General features: G+C 29.9%; 1 protein-coding gene across 2 annotated transcripts in view; it reads left to right on the top strand.

The window, feature by feature from the left end:
* LOC100215541 (kelch-like protein diablo) overlaps positions 1–21,687 on the top strand; it is a 22,957-nt gene extending 1,270 nt beyond the window's left edge. For both annotated transcript variants that reach the window (XM_065818156.1, XM_065818157.1), the window contains exons 2-6: positions 1,697–1,843; positions 3,714–3,830; positions 20,183–20,359; positions 20,471–20,596; positions 21,025–21,687. In XM_065818156.1, the coding sequence (XP_065674228.1) occupies positions 1,697–1,843; positions 3,714–3,830; positions 20,183–20,359; positions 20,471–20,596; positions 21,025–21,311 (854 nt within the window). In that variant the 3' untranslated portion in view covers positions 21,312–21,687. The remainder of the gene's footprint in view (positions 1–1,696; positions 1,844–3,713; positions 3,831–20,182; positions 20,360–20,470; positions 20,597–21,024) is intronic.
* Positions 21,688–22,563: the final 876 nt, after the last annotated feature.

Here is a 22,563-nt window from a genome sequence, read left to right on the forward strand (position 1 = left end):
AAGTAACATTCTATTGACTTTCAAAATGACTTTATGATTGTCTGACTTTAAACAGATCACCAGTCACACACATGCATACACAAGCACGCAATATGTGTAGTGCTTAATAAGCATGATTATTTTAGAAAATTGTAACAACTTGTATAATACAAATTGTTATTTTGTATTATACAGGGTGATGCTCATGGCAACATTTAAAAAAATATTATCAAAAATTTGTGAAGGTTTTTGAATCATAATGAAAAATTTTGCTGTTTTTTTTTTTTTTTTTTTTTGTACATGTTCTACATAAATTTCTTCCTGCGATGCAAAATTACCAATTTATGATTAATTATACTATTTTGTAATGATTTATATTATTTTGTTCTAGTCATGAGGTTAATCCTATATTGGGTAATATGAGGCTCTTTAGCTATGATGACAGCAACTTATCTAAGAGAAGGAAAATTCTTCTAATTTTCCTCCACTAATTTAATTGTGGGTAAAGATAGCAAAAGCTTTTGATGGTAATTTTTCTTATGGTAGTATCTTGATCTGTATCAGACCAGCTCCTCTATTATTGCATATTTATATAATAAAATTATATAATGAAATCTGTCCACAACACACTCTTTGTATAATTATGGACATTATACTTAAAATGAAAATTATTATATAATATATCAATTCAGCAAATTTATATCATCAAAATTATCCACATTTAAATTTGTATTTTTTTTTATCAAACGCTTTCTTAACAAACAGTTAAACAAGGAGAGTTTAATACACATTAGGCAATCTTTATATGCTTTTCAATAAAGTCATCTTCAAAGATTGTTTCACATTTTTTAAACTTCAAAAATACGAACATAAAACAATATGTACAATGTATATTGTACATCATAATTTTTAAAATAAATTATTCAAAGTTATTAAAATAAATTATGTGATAACAAACTGTTAAATGAAATATATGAAATATTGTATTTGGTTTTAAAATTTTTAGTTGAACGTCAACATTTAAATAAGGAAAAGTGATGAAACCTGATGTTTGCTTTCTGTTGTTTTTTTTGTTTTTTTAGTAAATGTTTGTTGATTTTTCTTGAGTTTTATTAAGTTGCACTTCTCAGTGTACTGATCAAAGTTGCCTTATATTTGTTGAGTTACCAAGTTGTTAGGTACTTCTATTGTAAAAAGGAGTATATTTTTAAATAGAGAATATATTCCTGTTCAATTAAGTTAATTTTTTTGAAAATAGGGTTTTAAATCATTTTTAATTAAAAAGTTTTTAATTCTTAAAATTATTGTATAATACTTGAAAAAAAAAAAATTTTCTTGAGATTTTTTTTAGATTTTTGAGAGGGTAGATGAAATATTAGTTTAGTCTTAGATTTTTTGTAAAGAAAAAAAGTTTTTTAAAAAAGTTTTTGCTTTTTAATTTATGCAATCAAGTTTTATCAGAAATTGGAAAAATTGAACTCTAAAGTACAGTCTCTACTTTACCTTAGAATAAAAAGATAAAAAAAAGTTTTTGACTTCTGGAATTCATTTTGGCAGAAGTGTAGGACTGGAGAGTGTTTAGTTCACTAGTCCTATTGTAATAAAAATAATCAGGACTTGGAGTTCACTAATACTAGACTTTTGGATTCTAAAACTTATATTTTTTTTCCATGGATTAAGCTTTTCACATAATAACATTTTTTTAAAAATTTTTTAGACACATCTGTTGTTGCATCTACATCTTGTTATCTACTTTGTGCAAACCAATGGTTCGTTTTAGCAAAAATGCAGACACCACGTTGTCGACATGGTCTTGCTGTTACAGGAGAATTTGTTTATGCAGTTGGTGGACAATATAGAGAAGGTCTTTTAAGTTTTATTATCTTATTGTTTTTCAGTTACATTTTTTCAATTATATATTATTATTGTTGTTGTTAACCTTTGAATAATAAGTTTTGAAATTTATTTCTGTTTTTTCTAAAGTCAGCATTATTTATTCAAATGCGACAGTGGTGTAGTTGTAGATTGCTTGCTTCATAAGCAAGAGATACTAAGTTCAAACCCATATTGTCCCTAGAAGTTCTGCACTCAACTTTTTTCTCAGAGTAGTGGCCTTGTTTATCAATGTTCATTTGGGGTCTATATACGGCTGTATTCTCATCTCAAGCAGAGAAGAGAATATGGCCCCACAACCTTTAATAGGCTTTTGCTATATTTTTAAAAAATGACTTAATAGCTTAAAACAATCAATATAGTGATGTCATAAATAATAATCTTATAAAAGTAACTCTAGTTTTTCTTGATTTTACAATTTAAAGCCCTATAAAAAGAACATCTTGATTGTCATAAAAGGAAGTTACTAAATAAAACATATTAATTTAAATAAAAGTTTTTTGTTGAAGTTAGCATGTTTGTTTAGTAATTATAATGGTCTGTTGAATTATCAGTAGGTATATAATTTTTCTTTAATAACATTCAATAACAAAGTCTCTGTAATAACATTATAAACTTGTTTAATGATTTTCCTAGTAATAAAAAACAGTGAGTGGTCCTCAGTCAGTTTTATTCATAGTCAATGTATTAAGTGGTGTACCTCAAGGTACACCACTTAATACATTGACCTATTCTGAAACTTAATACATTGACCTATTCCACTCAACTATCATTTTTGGTGTTAATAATTGTTATGCCTGAATTTGTCAAAAACTTTTTAAATCTCTTTGCTGATAACTTCTTATTTCGGAATCAGGAATGTCATAGACCTGTTTTTCAAAAAGAAATTAATGCTTTATGTGCATAGTCTTGACTCCAATGAAGAGTTCTGCATCAACATAGTCATATCAATCTTAGCAATCATATCAACATATATCAATTTTAGCAGTGAGTTTACTGATTATAATATTATATTTACTATGACGGATTCATCAGGTTTACATATTCCACATGAAAATGTGAAAAAGCTTATTTGGTTTGATCATATCAATGAAATAATTTTCAAAACAAACTTAGTACATGGCCCACTTAAAAGGTCATTCTAAAAATGGAATCCTATATATTTTAATTAAGTTATGTACAGCTTATCTACATCCCATATTAAAATTTTGTACTACAGTGTGAAATCCTTAATTAAAAATTCAGCAAAAAGCAACAAAATACCATGATTCTCTTCTGAACAAACTAGGTTTAACTAATCTTTTAGAAACAAGAAAAAAGACTTAATTTTTTAAGATTTCAAATATGCTAAATCTAGTTCTAAATCTAGTAAGGGGAACCATTTATAATTAAAAAGTTAATTATAACAGGGTGTTAGCCAGGAATATATTTTTTGCTGCATTTTTGCAATATTGGAAATAATTATTGTTATTGTTCTACAAAATATTGGGAATTTTTGTTGAAATTGTCCTATTACGTAAGGGAGAAAAAAAAAGGTCATTGAATTTTGGGAATTTTATACCATTGCATATTCCATGGTATATATGGTGCCGTTGAGCTGGCTGACACCCTGTGTAAATATTTGTAGCTATTAAAATAACATATTTCTTCAGTATTTTTTTATTTTTTTACCACAACTTTTTTTTGTTACTTTGCTAGAATTGTGATAAAGTGTTGTTATATTTATGCAGATGCATAATTGTTATAATAACTATTATGTAAAGATGTAATTTATTATAATTTATCTTTATATACTCTCAACTTGTCATTTTTTTATATTTACAAATATTCCTAATTTTCAGGAGCAGCTCAAAGCTCTTTAAATAACGTTGAACGCTATGATCCAAAAACAAATAACTGGAGTGTTGTTGCATCAATGCTGACAAGGAGAAGTCTGTTAAATGTTGTTGCATTGGAAGGTATTTTTTTTGGAAGTAGTCCATTATGAATTTTCTTGTATAATAAAAGTCAATTAAAATGTATAAAAATATCCATTATGAAATCTTTGTATCCATTATAAAATCATTGTGTAAAAAAATCTATTAAGAATTATCTTGTATAAAAAAAGTTTACTATTAGTCTTGATCAAATCTGGAGTATAGTTTAAAATATGTGTCATATCATGTATATGTTTAGAAAAAGAACACCTACAGTTAGTTTTAAACATAATTTATCTCAACCAAGTAATCACCTTCAAGTCTAATTTAGGAATTGACTAAATGAACTAATGAGTACCTAATCAAAGAAATAAAATATTGGCTACACACCTGCCGTAGCAAAAGTATAAGCAGAGTAACTTAAATTTATCTAAAGCAAACTAATTAGCATAAGGATCAAAAACCAGAGGGTACAACAAAAAGAGTTTCTTTATATATTTTTGATTGATAGACAGCTATTTGGTTTTTGTTGACAAAATCAATAAGGTGGTCACAAAAATTATGAAACATTCCTAAGGTTGTTGAAGCAGTAAATACAAAAGTTTATTTTGAGAAAAATAATGGACAATTTAAATACAATATTCTTATGTGTATATACATATGTGTGTGTGTATATATATATATATATATATATATATATATATATATATATATATATATATATATATATATATATATATATATATATATATATATGTATACATATATATATATATGCCAATACATTAGGTGAAGTTTTTTTTTTTTAAAAATCTGTGCTTCCAACAAGACTGCAAGCAGCCACTAATTAAAGTTGGAAGTTACTGAAAGAGAAAAGATGAAGATTGTAGAGCAAGATAACGATTGACGGACAACTTAAAAGATTGCAAATTATATGAATCAGGAAAACAAGATGAAGGAAGCGAATTCCAAAGAGCTGATGTTCGAAGAAAAAAACTAGACGAATAAGCGTTTTTGGAGCACTTAGGGACAGTCACAGAAAAAGGATGAGACTTAATTGAATAACGAGTAACACGATAATGAATTTTAGTAGATGGCACAAGAGACGCTAGCTCTTTAGAGCAGTGCCCATTATAGTATTTGTAGAAAAGAGAAAGAGAAGCAACATTACGACGATGTAATAATGGTTGGAGGTTGGCTGCTAGAGCAGGTCCAACTATGTTTACAATGCGTTTTTGCACCTTGTCTAAAAGAAAAAGGGCATCATTAGAAGATCTGCCCCAGATATGGCAACAGTATTCCATACAAGGCCAGATTTGAGATTTATAGTGATAGAGAATAGAATCCGAAGTAAGAAAGTGACGAGCTCGATAAAGAGATGCAACCTTAGCAGATGCTAATTTTGCAACTGATTTGATATATGGTTTCCAAGAAAGATTGGAAGTAAGAGTTAGTCCTAGAAGATGAAGAGTAGGTGACTCATCGAGTACATCACCATTCATAAATATAGGAAGATCTAAATTATTGCGATAACGATTGGCTGAAAAAAATTGAGTTTTATCTGTATTGAAGTTCACCAGCCACTGTGAGCCCCATGCTGTAGCAGAAGTGAGATCCTTTTCAAGCTCAAATGCCCCCTCCAAGCAATCAGAGAGTGTTGGTTTCTTATCACGGCAAGAATAAATGATCGTATCATCAGTAAACAATGCCACCTTAGATGTGAGAATATTTGGAAGATCGTTGATGTAAATTAAAAAGAGTATAGGGCCAAGGATAGAATCTTGAGGAACCCCTGAAGTTACAGAATAAGAAGAAGAGTGCTGTCTATCAAGGACAACTTTTATGCTACGGTTGGAAAGGAAGGATTCAATAATCTTAAAGATGTTGCCAGATACACCATAAGAAGAAAGCTTATGGAGAAGACCAGCATGCCAAACTTTATCAAAAGCTTTTGAAATGTCAAGAGTGATGGCCTTAACCTCTCCACCGAACTATACTAGAGAGGTGGAATTAAAGATTTGCCCTTATTATTGATATTATTAAGGATTCTCCAGAAGTCACGAGAGCCTATTTTTTGAGATGAGATATGAGATTTCATGACCTGAGAATAGCAGGTTTTGGTGTTAGACAAAACCTTTTTACAATAGTTTCTAGCAGTAATAAACAGACGTTTGTTTTCTGGAGAATTGTTTTGCTGATAAATATGGAAGTAACGGTTTTAATTGGCAATCGCAGCAGCACAGTGTTAGGAAAACCATGGAGGAGAGTGGGGGCTTGACCTGGAATCGTCGAGAGGGAACAAAAGATTCCATGCCAGCCTGAATCCACGAAGTTACGTAAGAAGCACATTTGTCGACAGGAAGACAAAAGATTTCTTGGCCATCACGAAGAAAATCACAGAAAGAATCCCAGTCAGCTTTATATTAGTTGTAAGAGGTTCAATAATAGGGGGATTCAGGTGATGAAGAAGAATGAGATATTAGTTTTAGAGAGATCAAACTGTGATCAGAAGCACCTAAGGGTGAATGTGGTGAAACTGAGTAGTCGAGTAGAGAAGGTAAATGATTCGGGTTGTCAGGAAAGCGAGTTGGAAAGTTGACTATTTGAGTTAGGGATTGAGAAAGGCAAAAGTTGTGGGCTTTAATGCCTGCAGAATCACTGACACTAGAGCCAAGCCATTCGGAGTGGTGAGCATTAAAGTCACCGACAACAACTATATTAGCTGATGGATAAAGAGAGATGGCTTGGTCAATATGATCAGAAATAACATCAAAAAGAGTGCAGTCTTGAGATGAAGGAGAGTGATATAGAACAAAGAGAAAGACAATAGACTGAAGTGGTGCTAAATGAAAGCACATAAAAGAATAGTCTGTAGATTCAAACCTAGTTTCACGACAAATGGGTGAATTCTTATGAATGTAAATGCCCAGGCCAAGCATGTGACTATTGGAGTCTTTACGAATTAAAGGAAGATAACCATTAACTCTAAGATCACAAGATGAGACAGCTGAACTCAAATTAGTTTCACAAAGAGCAAGTAGGTCTGGTGAACTTTGCAAGAGATAAGACTCAACAGAAGAAAAATTACTTCAAAGACCACGAATATTAGTGAATGATATGTTTAGAGAACTTGGTGATGATGATGGTTTTTTGTGTTTTATAGTTTTTGGTACTTAATTCTTTTTAAAATTAGGTAGAAGAACTTGACTCAAGGCATAGATAGTACTCAGAACACCGTTTAATAGCCCAAGCAATTGCCTCATTACTACTAATAAACCCTAAGCCGTGACAAAGGGCTCCAAATGTGGCCTCCGCAATGCACACCAAAAGTACAAACAGGGACACCATCCATGCGCAACATGGCACTGTTAATACTTTGATATTTTTCAGCTGTTGATGGAATCAGCCTCTCTGAGAGCTACCACAGAGTTCGGGAAACCTGACTACCAGCTGGCCTCAGAACCATAAAACTGAGTTTTAGAACTATACTCTCATTAGGAGATAATAGAATGAGTTGCCTAGTCATAAAAACAGAGACACAAGGAAAAACCCATGCATTAAGTCAAGAAGATCCAGCATTCAACATCCTAAACTGGAAACAATGTATTAAATACATCTGCACCAGCCTAATAGATGAAGAAGGGGTGTGAGGCTGGTCAACAGATAGAATCTGTTTACCCCTTAAGTCTTTGCCTAGGAGGCCTTCTACAAGACAGTAGCCGGGTGCATTTAACATCTGCCCAAGATGAGTATTTTTATGGAAACACCATCTATAGCCTTTACTCAACCAAGAGCTTAAAGGCAGGGGGTGTTTTAAGTTGCAGCAGGACATAAACGCAGCAGGACATGAAGCAGATTGTACTGGGTTACATGTTACCAGTAGCAGGATAACCTGATCTGACTGGAACTAGTAGGATTAAGTAGGTACTTCCCCATTGTGTGACTTGATCAATAATTGCCCCTTTTACACCATGTCTCTTCAAAATTGAGTCAACTTTAGGAGTTCTAGCAGCAGCCAATTTTCTTAACTTTTCAATTAGTGCAGCAGCATGTCCTTTTTGCAGACCATCTCGTATAGCCAGCTGTAGCTTATGCACAGCATAGCACATGTGATGCATGTGAAAACGTATCGACATTCAACAAGATCATCTATACTGTCATGTTGCTGTTCATCTAAAGCAACTTTGGTTTGCTCCTCTGTCTCTATACTGTGTTCCTCCATTTCAAATATATCTGTTTCTCTTAACCCAGAATGTTCTTCCAGCTGCCTGTCACTTTCAGTAGTTTTGTTCATCAATTTAATGGTACTTATCATGTTTGAAGCATTGTCTGTTACAATTGAAAGAACTTGTTCTTATTTAAGTTCATATTCTTGAAGATTCTTTTCCACTAAGACCTGGAGAAATTCGCTGGTGTGATGAGCTTTGGTGTCTTTTACTGCCAATGTCTTGGTAACTATTTCATTATTTTCACAAACAAAACAGATCACAAAATAGTTCACTCTGTGACATGTACAGCCATCGTACATTCTTTAAGTTCTTCTTATTGTTTAATAGCTTCTTCAATCATTAATTTTCTAATACTCTCTCTCCAGAGAAAGGCTAAGCTTGTGGGCCATTTCTCCATTAAGACCCATAAAAGCTGGTTTTGAAAATAATGATATAGGCAAACCATCCTTTACCACAAGCTCTATGATCTTTTTTTTAAATGTATCTACTGTCATTATCACAGGAACTTTGTCACTAACAAAATATCTTGCAACTGATATCTGCAAGGTTCTCTGCTCCCTTGCTTGGCTGGAAGTGCTGGTCACTGGTTCATTTCTTTGGATGCTGTCTTTCTCTTTCACTACTTTGAATAGTTCAGAATGAAAGCGCTGTAAATGTCTCTTTAGATTGGAAGCTCTTGTAGGAGCATTTTTATCTTTGCCTGCATATGCACTGATCTTGACTCCACAGCATTTGTTTTCATTTGGATCCTTTGTCATACACTGACAGACAAAATGTTTTCCATCTTGAGTAATAGTAAAATGTTCAAATACAGCAGACTTAACAGGAGGCTTTTTTGACATGTCAGTTTTTTTTATTGTGTGCTCACAATTCAAATGATAACTGTTTTTCCTAAAAATAATTGCATACAATTATTAAAATGTATATACATACAAATATATATATTTCACAGCTGTCCACTATGTATAAATTTATATGTTAGAATTATATTTGTCCAAGAAAGAAAAATGTGAAAAGTGCAGGTGCTATGTTTAGACACCAGTTGTTATTTATCGAACTAGTGTAAAGCAGTAGGTCGGGGCGGTAGGGCGGGACTAGTTGAGAAATTTTTCCTAATTCTAACAGATCTCATTAATGGTGCATCGGGTTTACATTGTTTTTTCACTATTACAAAGATAATTCTATCTGCTAAAAATGGCTTTGGAAAGAAAAACGTTTTTAGATTTGTTTGAAAAGTTTACCTAGTTGCTCAACCTATCCCGGTTGGGTAAGTTGCAATAAACAAATAATGCATTTCTGTGACTAATATGAACTCTTTTATAAAACTAAAATGAACATACATATATATATACATACCTACATACATACGGTTGAGTCGTATTTTATGTACATAAACTAAAAAAGTAAAAAGCGCAACTACATTGCGCATTTAAAGTAATTAAAAAGTTCTTTTGTTTTCGAAATATTATTTAACAAAACAGTGTACATAATTAAGACTTCAGTACATTTTCATTTTTCTTTTGAACAAAAGTTTGAAATTGAAAATATTTGTAAATTAAAAATAAGTGTTTTTTTTAAAAACTGTAAAGTGCCAAGACCGCAAGTATCAAATAACATTGTAACTTTAAGATACAATCTTACACAACCATGGTTGCATAGTTTTAACCAAATGGTTTAAACCATTGGTTTAAACCATGGTTTAAACCAATTTAAAAAATATTAGTTTAAACCAAATTAATGTTTTTTTAAAAAGATTTGAACTTACAACAGGAAACTAAAAGAGGGTTATGTTCACAAATAAAACTAATCTTCAATATAGATGATTTTTTTTGAACCCATGAGTTTTGTTTTTGTTTTTTCATAGAATAGAGTCCTCAGTGTTATTATAGAACAGAGCAGTAATAAATTAGTAATAACACTTATGTATCTGTTTTCTTCTACAGGCTGTTTCTCTTTCAATATGTTCATCAAGAAGCATTGCTTCCTGATGAACTTATTTCATCAGGAAGTTTTCTTAACGATATATATATATATTTTTTTTGTTTTTGTTTTTTTGTTATTCACCTCCTCAAGGCCAAGAAGGCCACTACAGATGAGGAGGCTACTTAATAGTGGTTATAACCCTCTCTCAACTCTATAACTGTGAAACACGAACCTCGACAAACAAGGGCGCTGCGCGCAGAAACAAGTTGAGCGCGGTACTACCAGGGACGTGGCGGGGATCAAACTTGGAACCTCTCGCTTATGAAGCGAGTACTTTACCACTACACCACTACCGCATATATATATATATATATATATATATATATATATATATATATATATATATATATATATATATATATATATATATATATATATATATATATGTTTAGCAAAAGTATAAGTAGTTATAACATAGTTTATTGATACCACAAAAATGTCTCAAAAAACTGGGCGCAAATGTGATATGATTTGGTTAAAATATACATGAGTGACTGTTCCAGAAAGAAAGGGGTGTAGAGCAGTTTGTAATGTGTGTAGAAAAGAAATGGAAGGTCAAATTCAAAGGATGCATGAACATACAAAAAAGTGCAAGCAATCACAACCCCATGAAATTATGAATTTAATTGAAGATCAACAACTTCTTGAAGGTAATTAAATGACTGCATTGTCATTTTAAATTTTATACTTTCCCTAAATTGTAAACATATATATTTAGAATAATTCAATAAACTGCAATTTCATTTTAAAGGTAACTCACCATCAACATCACAACAACAAAGGAAAAGGTTTCAGCCCAATTCAACATCAGCTTATAAATATTTGAAAATTGATAAGTTTTTCACACGAACAAGCCTCAAAGAGAAAGATTTGTTTGATCTGCAACTTGGTAGACTTATATACAGTACAAACTCTAGCTTCAGAACAGTTGAACACAAAGAATGTAAAAAATTTATCAATATGCTTCATCCAGGATACACTCTACCTAATAGAACTCAAATTGAAGGAGAAATATTAGATAGGGTTTACACAGAAGAAATTGAAAAATATAATGTATTGAATGGGAAAATTGTGTCATGTCTTTAGATGGCTGGAGTAATGTACATAACGAACCTATAGTTTGTATCTCTGTGATTACAGATAAAATTAACATTTTAATAGAAACAATCAACACTTCTGGTCATTCACATACTGATCAATATCTTACACAATAAGCAAGAGAACCAATAGATTCTGTAAGACGTAAATTTGGATGCACAGTAAAAAGCTTTGTGACTGACAATGCAGCTAATATGAAATCAATGAGACAAGAACTGTCATCTGAAAAAGATATTATCATAACTTATGGGTGTGCTGCTCATATACTGAATCTTTTAGCAAATGATTTTAACATTGAAAATGTGAGCAAGCATATTACACAAATAATAAAATATATAAGAAATAATCATCAAGCTGGAGCAATTTATAAATTAAGCGGAGGAACAAAATTGCCACTTCCTACTGAAACTCGCTGGAATTCTGTACGTGATTCACTTAAAAAATATGTCAACAACTGGAGCATCATTTTCACAATGTTTGAAAAAAATAAAGACTTGGATCCCATGATTAATAAAAAAGTAAGTGATATACAGATAAAGCGAAACGCAGAGGATTTATTAAAAATATTAAAACCAATTGCAGTAGCTCTAGATAAGTTGCAAAGTGATCAAACAAAAATAAGTGACATAGTTGAAATTTTTAAAGATTTGATGAACAGTTTATCATTTTTATCAAACGAACAAAAAAAAATTTGAATCTAGATACCTTCAGACTGTCAGTGGTGCTCATTTACTGGCAAACACACTAGATCCTAGATATTTTGGATCTATTCTTTCTGAAAATGAAAATGAAGCTGCCATGAATTTCACAGATAAAGAGTTCAAGAATTTGTTACCAATAATATTCAAATTAAAAGCCAAATCTGCTCCATTTGATAAAAGCTATTTGTATAGTGAATCTGTTTTTAAAAATGTATCACCAATAGAATGGTGGAAATCTCTAAAAATTGTGGATTGTAACATAGTGGATATTGAAAGTTTATTAAATGCACCAGCTTCTAGTGCTGGAATCGAAAGAATTTTTTCAACTTTTGGCCTTGTTCATTCTAAGTTAAGAAACCAATTAGGGGTAGAAAAAGCAGCAAAGCTTGTATTTATATATAGAACATTAAATAATGATGTATTGAATAATTTTGATGAAATATAACAGTAATATTGATAAAGAATATAGTTTACTCAAATAAAATGCCTTATGCTTTTTTTTAATTTAAATGGATAACTAAATACGGCATTTTTTAATAAAAACCTAATTTAAACCAAAAAACCATAATTTTTTGTTTTTTTTTAAAAAACCTATGATTTTTGGTTTTTTTGCAACCCTGTACACAACATTAGCTCGCCATTTATCAGAGAAAAATTTGATTGTTAACAAGGCTTTAACTTTTAATGAGTTCCTTTAACAGATCATGGTAACTTATCGAGTTTGAATAAATTGAAGAAAAAAAAAGACATTAAAAAAAAAAATGATAATAAAGAACTTTTAACTTCAAAGTATTCAAAGAAATTATTAGTGTGTGTGTATATATATATATATATATATATATATATATATATATATATATATATATATATATATATATATATATATATATATATCTATGTGTGAGAGAAAGCTTGTGTCTGTTTTTATAACTGTAGCTTTGTAAACACACAAATATGTGTAATATACACACATATTACAGTTATATACCAATAGTAAGTGAAATAATATACCATGTAGCTCTATATATAAATTATTTAAATACAGTATATATAATTAAAATATATATAAAATATGAAATACCATCATAACAAACATAGCAAACAAGTAACACGTAATTCAAAACTAAATTAAAATTTTTATTTAAATTTTTGCTTTTTAACATATATATTTTATTGACTAAGTAATATTTAAGTAAAAGTATTTTGAAAAGAAGAAAAAATTAAATCGTTTTAAATCGTATTAAACCGATCAATCGTATTAAATATTTAAAAAAAAAAGAATTAAAGATATCTTAAATTGTTTAGAGTATTTAAAAATGATTAATTTAAAAGAGTTTATAGACCTTAAAATGTTTACCTAAAAATGTTTAGCAAAGTATTATCAAAAGTCAAATAAATGGGTAATGTATAAACACTTAAGTGTTGCAAGATAAATGTTTTTTTAAGCATCTGAGAGAAATATATTAAAAATATTTTTTAAGTTTTTAGTCCGAAATCGAAAAGGTGCCTGCGCATCTCACTTGAATGCCGTCCAACAACCATTTGATGCGCATTATATATACCTATCTTTCGTCCATTAGATATTTTGTCATTTGATGCGTATTTAGTGAGATATTTTAGTTGCTCCTATGCTTAACTAGCCACGCCATACTCAATTGGCTTAGTTGCCTCTAGCAGCCAATCAGATTACACATTTCATTTTCCAAATAAGCTGTGAAGTGAAATAAAAGCTGGAATCTAGTTGCCTGGGGTAACTGGGCCACTTCTACTTTACACAAGTTTGATAAATAACTTCTTTGGTATCTAAACGTAATAGGTGCACTTTTTACGCATCTGCATAAGAGGTTTACGACTGAGCACATGCGCTTAATTCACAACCATAAAAAGCAGTTCTTTATAATGTCCTACATGATCCGAAGGCTACATTATAGTGAATAAGGAAAATATATATAGGAACTTATCCTCTTTCTGTCTGTGCAGTAATAAATAAAGTAAAAGTGATAAAAAAGCCAAGCACAATTACCATAGTGATCATTTCTCATGTACTATCACTTTACATAAGAATAATGCAAAGTTAATGGAATACTAAGTGTTGGCACGTCTAATTTTCTACTAAGAATATAAAGCACAGTGTCAGACAGTGTAAGTCATGAAGTTATCTAGTATAAGGGATGGTGGAGGAGAGCACAGGGGAAATGATTTATGATTCTCAGTGATAAGCAGCAAAATACCCTGTTGCTTATCACTGTTTTAAAAGCCTTAAATTAACATATCAAACTCCTAGCCCTACAGTTGTTGCAAACTATTACTACTATTCCCATTATGTCTGGATATCCTACAGCTATCAGAGCAAGCTGGGACTTAAAGTTTTGTAACAGTTTGAGGGCTAGAGTTTGATACTTAAGCTTTAGACTGACAGAACATAAAATATTTTAATGACATATAACATATATAAAATTCATATGAAAGTTATGAAACTTTGAAAGATTTTTTTTAAGCTGGAGCTGGAATTGGTATAATTTTTCCGACCCCGACCAAAATGAGCTCCGACTCCACGATTCTGACTCCAACTCCACAGCCCTGCTGATAACATCAATTTGTATTCTTCAATTGTTGTTGTCTGACAGATCAATGTTGTTCTGTCTGTTTTTCATTTCAAAAAGTTTTAACTTATACAATGTAAAATTCTGTTAAAATCATTATTTTAGATGAATGGTTGTTTTTAATCCATATACTTGCAAATCAAAAATCTTAAACATTTATTTTTAATTTTAAATCTTATAAACAATGATAAACAATGATATTTCTTAAAACATTTTAAGTAAGATTATTGAATACAGAATTGAATGATCAAGAACCAAATGGAAAAAATATAAACTGGAAAATTTTTTTGAAAACAATATAAAGTTTTTACTTTATTAAAAATGCAAAAAAAAATAATTTTTTTTTGAGAAACATCAAGCATGGCCCCCAGTGCCCTGGCCTTCTGGTCATCTGTGCTAGAAACAATTTTAACACACTTTCATCAGAAATACACAAATGCTGAAAGTTGGAGAGCTCCAGTTTGTCTGGAATGTAGTGAAAAATCTATCACAAGATTCCACTACAAAAAAATTGGGGCCCAATACACACACCCCTCCTGGTGTCTTGGGCCCTGAAAATATCTTCAACATGCACATTCATTGGCACTACAGAAATGCTATACGTTTCAGAGCTCCAGCTAGTCAAGAAGGTAGTGAAAATCAATTGCAATACTCAGCTACAAAAAAGTGGGGACTGTGCCCCATTATCCATATATGGAAATCCATATACTTGCAGTTCAAAATCTTTATATTTTTTGAAAGGTCAATAAATATATAATGATGTGTAATTTTTTTTTTTGATATCGTTAAGGCTACATGGGTTTCTTGAGCATCAGATATATAAGAAATTACCTAAATTTATTTAAATTGATAAATACAGGTATAAAAATTTTTATTTTTACAAATCTGATCATTTCATTGGATTTGCAATCCCTGAAAATAGCCAGTTATAAATTTTTAAGTTAATAAATTAAATATTTTTAAATTTATGTCACTTAAAACCTCTAAATAAATAAATTGCAAGTTTGAGGAGATAAGAGGGGCCTGGCCAACATCTGTTAAAAGTGAAATGTTTATATTTCAGGATCTTCTTGGAGCTAGAGAATTTTTCAAGGAATTCTTATTTTACTAAGTACTATCAACTGTATAAAAATCAGTAAAATCTAAGATTTAGGATGACATTTTTAAAAATTTCTGGGTCATTTGACATCGAGTTACCAATTAACTATTTCAAAAATAAGCTAATAAAAAATTTTTTTTGTCTAATGCAAATGGCTTAATGCAAAGGTGAAATCGGCATTTTGTACATAAAATTCACATGACCCAACATTTATTAACAAGGCCTGGGTCTATATATGTATATATATGTGTGTGTATATATATATATATATATATATATATATATATATATATATATATATATATATATATATATATATATATATATATATATATATATATATATATATATATACATATATATATATATATATATATATATATATATATATATATATATATATATATATATATATATATATATATATATATACACACACACACACACACACACACACACACCACCACCACCACCAATTTTATCCATTTATAACTACCGAAATATTTAATAAAGCCGTTTCCTTTGCAAAACAACACACCACAATAACAGATGACCAACTTAGAGTTACAATACATAGCCGAAAATCCCTCTTCTACCACAACAATAACACGTGGATAAAAAAATTAAATCATGAGAGTTTTGATGTAACAATGGCAGCTATGATGGCACTGAAGTTTGCGAACTTGTAAGAATCTACATACTCAATGAATTATCTAATATAACTATAAATATAAGATGTTGGATTTCAAATAGACATTAAAACAAATCTTAAATCAGTTAACTTCCTTGATGTAGGTTTTAATTAAGCCCAAAATACCCATAAGCCTTTCAAAAAACCCAAGGATAATCTTTAATGCATCCACATTTCTTCTAATCACCCACCACAAATTATCAAACACTTATCAAATACTTCAATATCAAACAGACTTTCACAAAATTCCTCCAGCGAAGTTATATTTAATCAATCTAAAAACATATATGAACAAGCACTAAAAAATAGCAGATACAAAAACTACTCCCTTGAATTTTAGATCAAACAAAAAACACCCCAAAAAAATCATAAACGCAATATCATATGGTTCAACCCCCCATTTAATAAAAACGTCTCCACCAATGTTCTTGTATTTGCTAAAAAAAACCTTCCCTAAGACACACAAACTTCACAAAATCTTAAACAGAAACACTGTAAAGGTAAGCTACAGTTGCACTGAAAGTATAGAAAAAATTATAAAAACCACAACATAAAAATTATCTTTCCAAGAATTGAAATAATGACCTAAAATACGATTGTTGAAACAAAGCAGAATGCCCTCTAAATGGTAAATGCAGATCCACAAATGTTGTATATAAACGCATTATCGCAGCGAAAAACAAACCCAACAAACTTTATATTGGATTACAAAAGGTAAGTGGAAAACCAGATATAACAACCACAAATCATCATTCAGTAATATTAAATACAAAAAGTCTACCGCCCTATCAAACTATGTCTGAGATTTAAAAAACAATTTTAATAAAACCCTTATGCTAACATGGATTATTCTCAAGTCTGATTCGTCTGACTAAATCAAATCTGATTCGTCTGACTAAATCAAATCTGATTCGTCTGACTAAATCAAATCTGATTCGTCTGACTAAATCAAATCTGATTCGTCTAACTACCGTCCCATTAGTCTTCTTCCTATCATAAGCAAGGTTTTTGAATCTTTAATTAACAAACACTTTATTTCTCATCTTGAATCTAACAACTTACTTTCTGACCATCAATATGGATTTCGATCTTCTCGTTCTACAGCTAATTTGCTAACAGTAATAACCGATAGGTTTTATTGTGCATTAGATGAAGGTGGAGAGGTTAAGGCCATCGCTCTTGACATTTCAAAAGCTTTTAATAAAGTTTGGCATGCTGGTCTTCTCCATAAGCTTTCTTCTTATGGTGTATCTGGCAACATCTTTAAGATTTTTGAATCCTTCCTTTCCAACCGTAGCATAAAAGTTGTCCTTGATAGACAGCACTCTTCTTCTTATTCTGTAACTTCAGGGGTTCCTCAAGATTCTATCCTTGGCCCTATACTCTTTTTAATTTACATCAACGATCTTCCAAATATTCTCACATCTAAGGTGGCATTGTTTACTGATGATACGATCATTTATTCTTGCCGTGATAAGAAACCAACACTCTCTGATTGCTTGGAGGGGGCATTTGAGCTTGAAAAGGATCTCACTTCTGCTACAGCATGGGGCTCACAGTGGCTGGTGAACTTCAATACAGATAAAACTCAATTTTTTTCAGCCAATCGTTATCGCAATAATTTAGATCTTCCTATATTTATGAATGGTGATGTACTCGATGAGTCACCTACTCTTCATCTTCTAGGACTAACTCTTACTTCCAATCTTTCTTGGAAACCATATATCAAATCAGTTGCAAAATTAGCATCTGCTAAGGTTGCATCTCTTTATCGAGCTCGTCACTTTCTTACTTCGGATTCTATTCTCTATCACTATAAATCTCAAATCTGGCCTTGTATGGAATACTGTTGCCATATCTGGGGCAGATCTTCTAATGATGCCCTTTCTCTTTTAGACAAGGTGCAAAAACGCATTGTAAACATAGTTGGACCTGCTCTAGCAGCCAACCTCCAACCATTATTACATCGTCGTAATGTTGCTTCTCTTTCTCTTTTCTACAAATACTATAATGGGCACTGCTCTAAAGAGCTAGCGTCTCTTGTGCCATCTACTAAAATTCATTATCGTGTTACTCGTTATTCAATTAAGTCTCATCCTTTTTCTGTGACTGTCCCTAAGTGCTCCAAAAACGCTTATTCGTCTAGTTTTTTTCTTCGAACATCAGCTCTTTGGAATTCGCTTCCTTCATCTTGTTTTCCTGATTCATATAATTTGCAATCTTTTAAGTTGTCCGTCAATCGTTATCTTGCTCTACAATCTTCATCTTTTCTCTTTCAGTAACTTCCAACTTTAATTAGTGGCTGCTTGCAGTCTTGTTGGAAGCAAAGATGTTTAAAAAAAAAAAACTTTACTTAATGTATTGGCATATATATATATATATATATATATATATATATATATATATATATATATATATATATATATATATATATATATATATATACACACACACATATGTATATACACATAAGAATATTGTGTATTTAAATTGTCCATTATTTTTCTCAAAATAAACTTTTGTATTTACTGCTTCAACAACCTTAGGAATGTTTCATAATTTTTGTGACCACCTTATTGATTTTGTCAACAAAAACCAAATAGCTGTCTATCAATCAAAAATGTTTAAAAAAAAGTCTGTATCCCCTACTCAAATATTTCCAAAAGATCCCCACTATGTCTGTATGAGAAATTTGCTATTATATCGTATCCGAAACCTGAGGAACTGCTAAATAAAAGAACCAAAATTATATCAAAGTGCCACCACGAAAATAAATTCTTGTTAAAAAATTACAAAGCTAGCTACAAACCTGACTAACAACTAAAAATAACTACATTAATCTACTCCATATATCTCTAGGCTAACTAATAAATTACTGACATACACAGCTATTGTAATATATTTCATAATATTATATATTTTTTTATATCAATTTTATTTTTTATTTTTTTAATATATAAATAATGCACATTATCACATAAACAAATATTTTAAACAACATTAAACATATAACTGATTCACAACTATTAGCTAACTAAAAACAAATTAATAACCAAAAACAAATTATTTACCTAACTACTAATCAATTTCCGTCCTGTAACGATCTAAAATACAAATATAAACTGTAACGTCCACTAAACAAATTGTAGCAAAATTAAACTTTTTACAACTTGCCTGATGATTGTGGTAACACATGAAACTCAGAGTTGCAATATTAAATTTTATTATAAACATTAGCATTTAGCTAATTCCTGGTACTGCGGGTAACAGTAACATATATATATATATATATATATATATATATATATATATATATATATATATATATATATATATATATATATATATATATATAAATTAGTAAAAACACTTATCTAATTTTTGATTACTTCAACACTGTGTTTCACCATCAGTAGGTTCATCAGGAATAACCTATCATAAGAATAATATAAGAATCAGGAAGTAATAAAAAATTAGATAAGTGTTTTTACTAATTTATTATTGCTCTGTTCTTTTAAAACATTGAGCACTCTGTTTGTAGAATACACTAACATAATTTATATATATATATATATATATATATATATATATATATATATATATATATATATATATATATATATATATATATATATATGTTACTGTTATATATATATATATATATATATATATATATATATATATGTTACTGTTATATATGTATATATATATATATATATATATATATATATATATATATATATATATATATATATATATATATATATATATATATATATATATATATATAGTAATATTAGCAGTATTTATGTACTAATATATAAAAATTTTCAAATAATTTAACCATAAAGGATGCATACATATAGATAGATTAACAGTATAATTTGAACTTAAAAATTTTATCTTTATAAGTATAAATTATAGTATAACATTTATTTGATGGAAAGAATTAAATTTTTTTCCATTGTTAATGGTGAAAACCTTTTTTAGGTTTTTTGTATGCTGTTGGTGGGTGTGATGAAAATAACATGCGATTAAATAGTGTGGAACGCTATAATCCTGCAACAAATACATGGTCTTCAGTTCCTGGAATGTCTGCTTCACGAAGCAGCCCAGGTGTTGTTGCTCATAAATATCTATATGTGATTGGAGGAGTAAGCTATGTTGGTGTGTTCTTTTTAATATTTTTTTAACTGCAAAAATGTAGTGACTATTTTAGTGTGTTTGTAATCTTAGATTCTATTTATTTATTTGTGGTTATTACTATTTGCATTTTAGGTATGGCTTTAAACTGCGGTGAAAAATATGATCCGCATACAAATACTTGGTCAGAGATTGCACCAATGAGCTGCAGTAGAGCAAGTGCTTGTTGTGCTGCTGTTAACGGAAAGATATATGTTATAGGTAAGTGATGCTGAATTTTGATTTATTATCTTAAATTTTTTTTTCTTTTCTTTTTTTTTAAAGAATTTTCTTAGACACAAAGTCGAAGTTAAGTTACGCACCCCTTCCCTCCCCACTCCCTTCCCCCATCACCACCTTCACTTTAACCCTAAGTTTATTAAAATATCTAAATTTACTTAAATAAAATAAAAAAATTTTAAACAACCATACATACACATACATACATACATGCATGCATGCATACATACATACATACATACATACATACATACATACATACATACATACATACATACATACATACATACATACATACAACAAATGCCTGTACTTAAATTCAACTTTAAATGGATCAAAAATTCAATACAAAATATATTAACAATTTGTATTTGAAATGTTTATAATTGTTTTAATGTTTTTTATAACAGGTGGTTGGGATGGTAAAAATCATTTAAGTTCAGCAGAAGTCTATCAACCTGAACTTGACGAGTGGTCATTTATTTCATCAGCGTCTACTGCTCGCTGGGATGCAGGAGTGGCTGTAAATGGAGACAAAATTTATGTTGTTGGTGGTTGCGATAGAAATGCTGTTTGCACTTTACAAACTGAATGTTATGATACAATTACAGATACTTGGACGCAGGTCGCCAGTCTCCCAGTTGCCTCGCATGGATTAAAGTGTTGTACAATACAGTTACCTAATAAATTTGTTTGAAGTGTTATGTCAAGATTGAGGGTGAACCTATGGTATAGCATGAAAAAAGCCTGTTTGCTATGCAGCAGCTGAAAACACAAATGGCGATATGATAATACAGAGATTGTATAATCCCTATTTTCGCATTTCAGAAATTAAAAATGTAAACAATTGATGACGATTGGCTTAAATAAATAGCGTTTCACAGATTTTTTAACACTATTTTACATTACGCGTACGCAAGTTAATCATTTAAAGAAACGATAACGGGATAAGCCGGTTGCAATCCAAAAATACCGACAAACAAAGTAATATTTATCTTAGTGAAAATTTGTAATATAAATTTTATTTATATGTATAAAATATGTCTTTAGAATAAAAAGCTTTATCTGGCAAATGCTGTTTTACTTTAAACCTGTATTATTAAATAATTTTTTTTCAATCGATAACTGATCATGATTTAAATGTTTGTGCTTTAGTTGTGAAATATTTCATGACATCTGATTTTTGAGTCTTAGTTGTTACATATTTCATGACATCTGATTTTTGAGTCTTAGTTGTTACATATTTTATGACGTCAAATTTTTGTGCTTTTTTTTATAATGAAGTTTTGCCGAACACTACTTTACGAAAAGTAAAATATAAAATTGATATATTTTTTGTGAAAAGCTTGAATCAGTGTAAGTTTCGTTTGGTTTAAAATTTTGCTTAAAATGCAGTTGTATTTAAAGTGAAAAATCAACCAATTTGTGTGTGAGGGTGGGGGGGTGTACCCAGTGGTATTTCCAATATATATCCAAGAACATATCTTTTATCTTAAACAAAATGAAGTTTTGTAACAAATGTTACTTTCTTTTTAAATTTAAAGAAATTTCTTTTGTTCGCTTTGTTACAAAATTAGAGCATTCCTTGGTTTTAAAAACTACAAAACGATATTTTTTTTTCTTTCAATAATAATTTCTTTCAATAATAGTTAAAAAAAAATCAATTGTTTGCTGATTTATTTCCCAATTAAATTTTTTTCTGCATTGTTTTAATATTTAATTAAATTTTTTGCTGTATTAAAATAACTGTAAGCAAATTGTAAATTCATATTATGCGAGAATCATTTGTAACTATGTATTTTTTTGTTAGTGATACGTTGGAATTAATTTATATTCCTAATTAAGTAATGAATATTAAGTAAGACGAAATACTTTTGCAGAAGTATAATAGAGTAAAATGAATTCTTTTTCTACAGAAATAAGATTTTTTTTAAATCTTATTTCTGAAG

Source organism: Hydra vulgaris, chromosome 14 (assembly GCF_038396675.1).
Source record: "Hydra vulgaris chromosome 14, alternate assembly HydraT2T_AEP".
NCBI lineage: Eukaryota > Metazoa > Cnidaria > Hydrozoa > Anthoathecata > Hydridae > Hydra > Hydra vulgaris.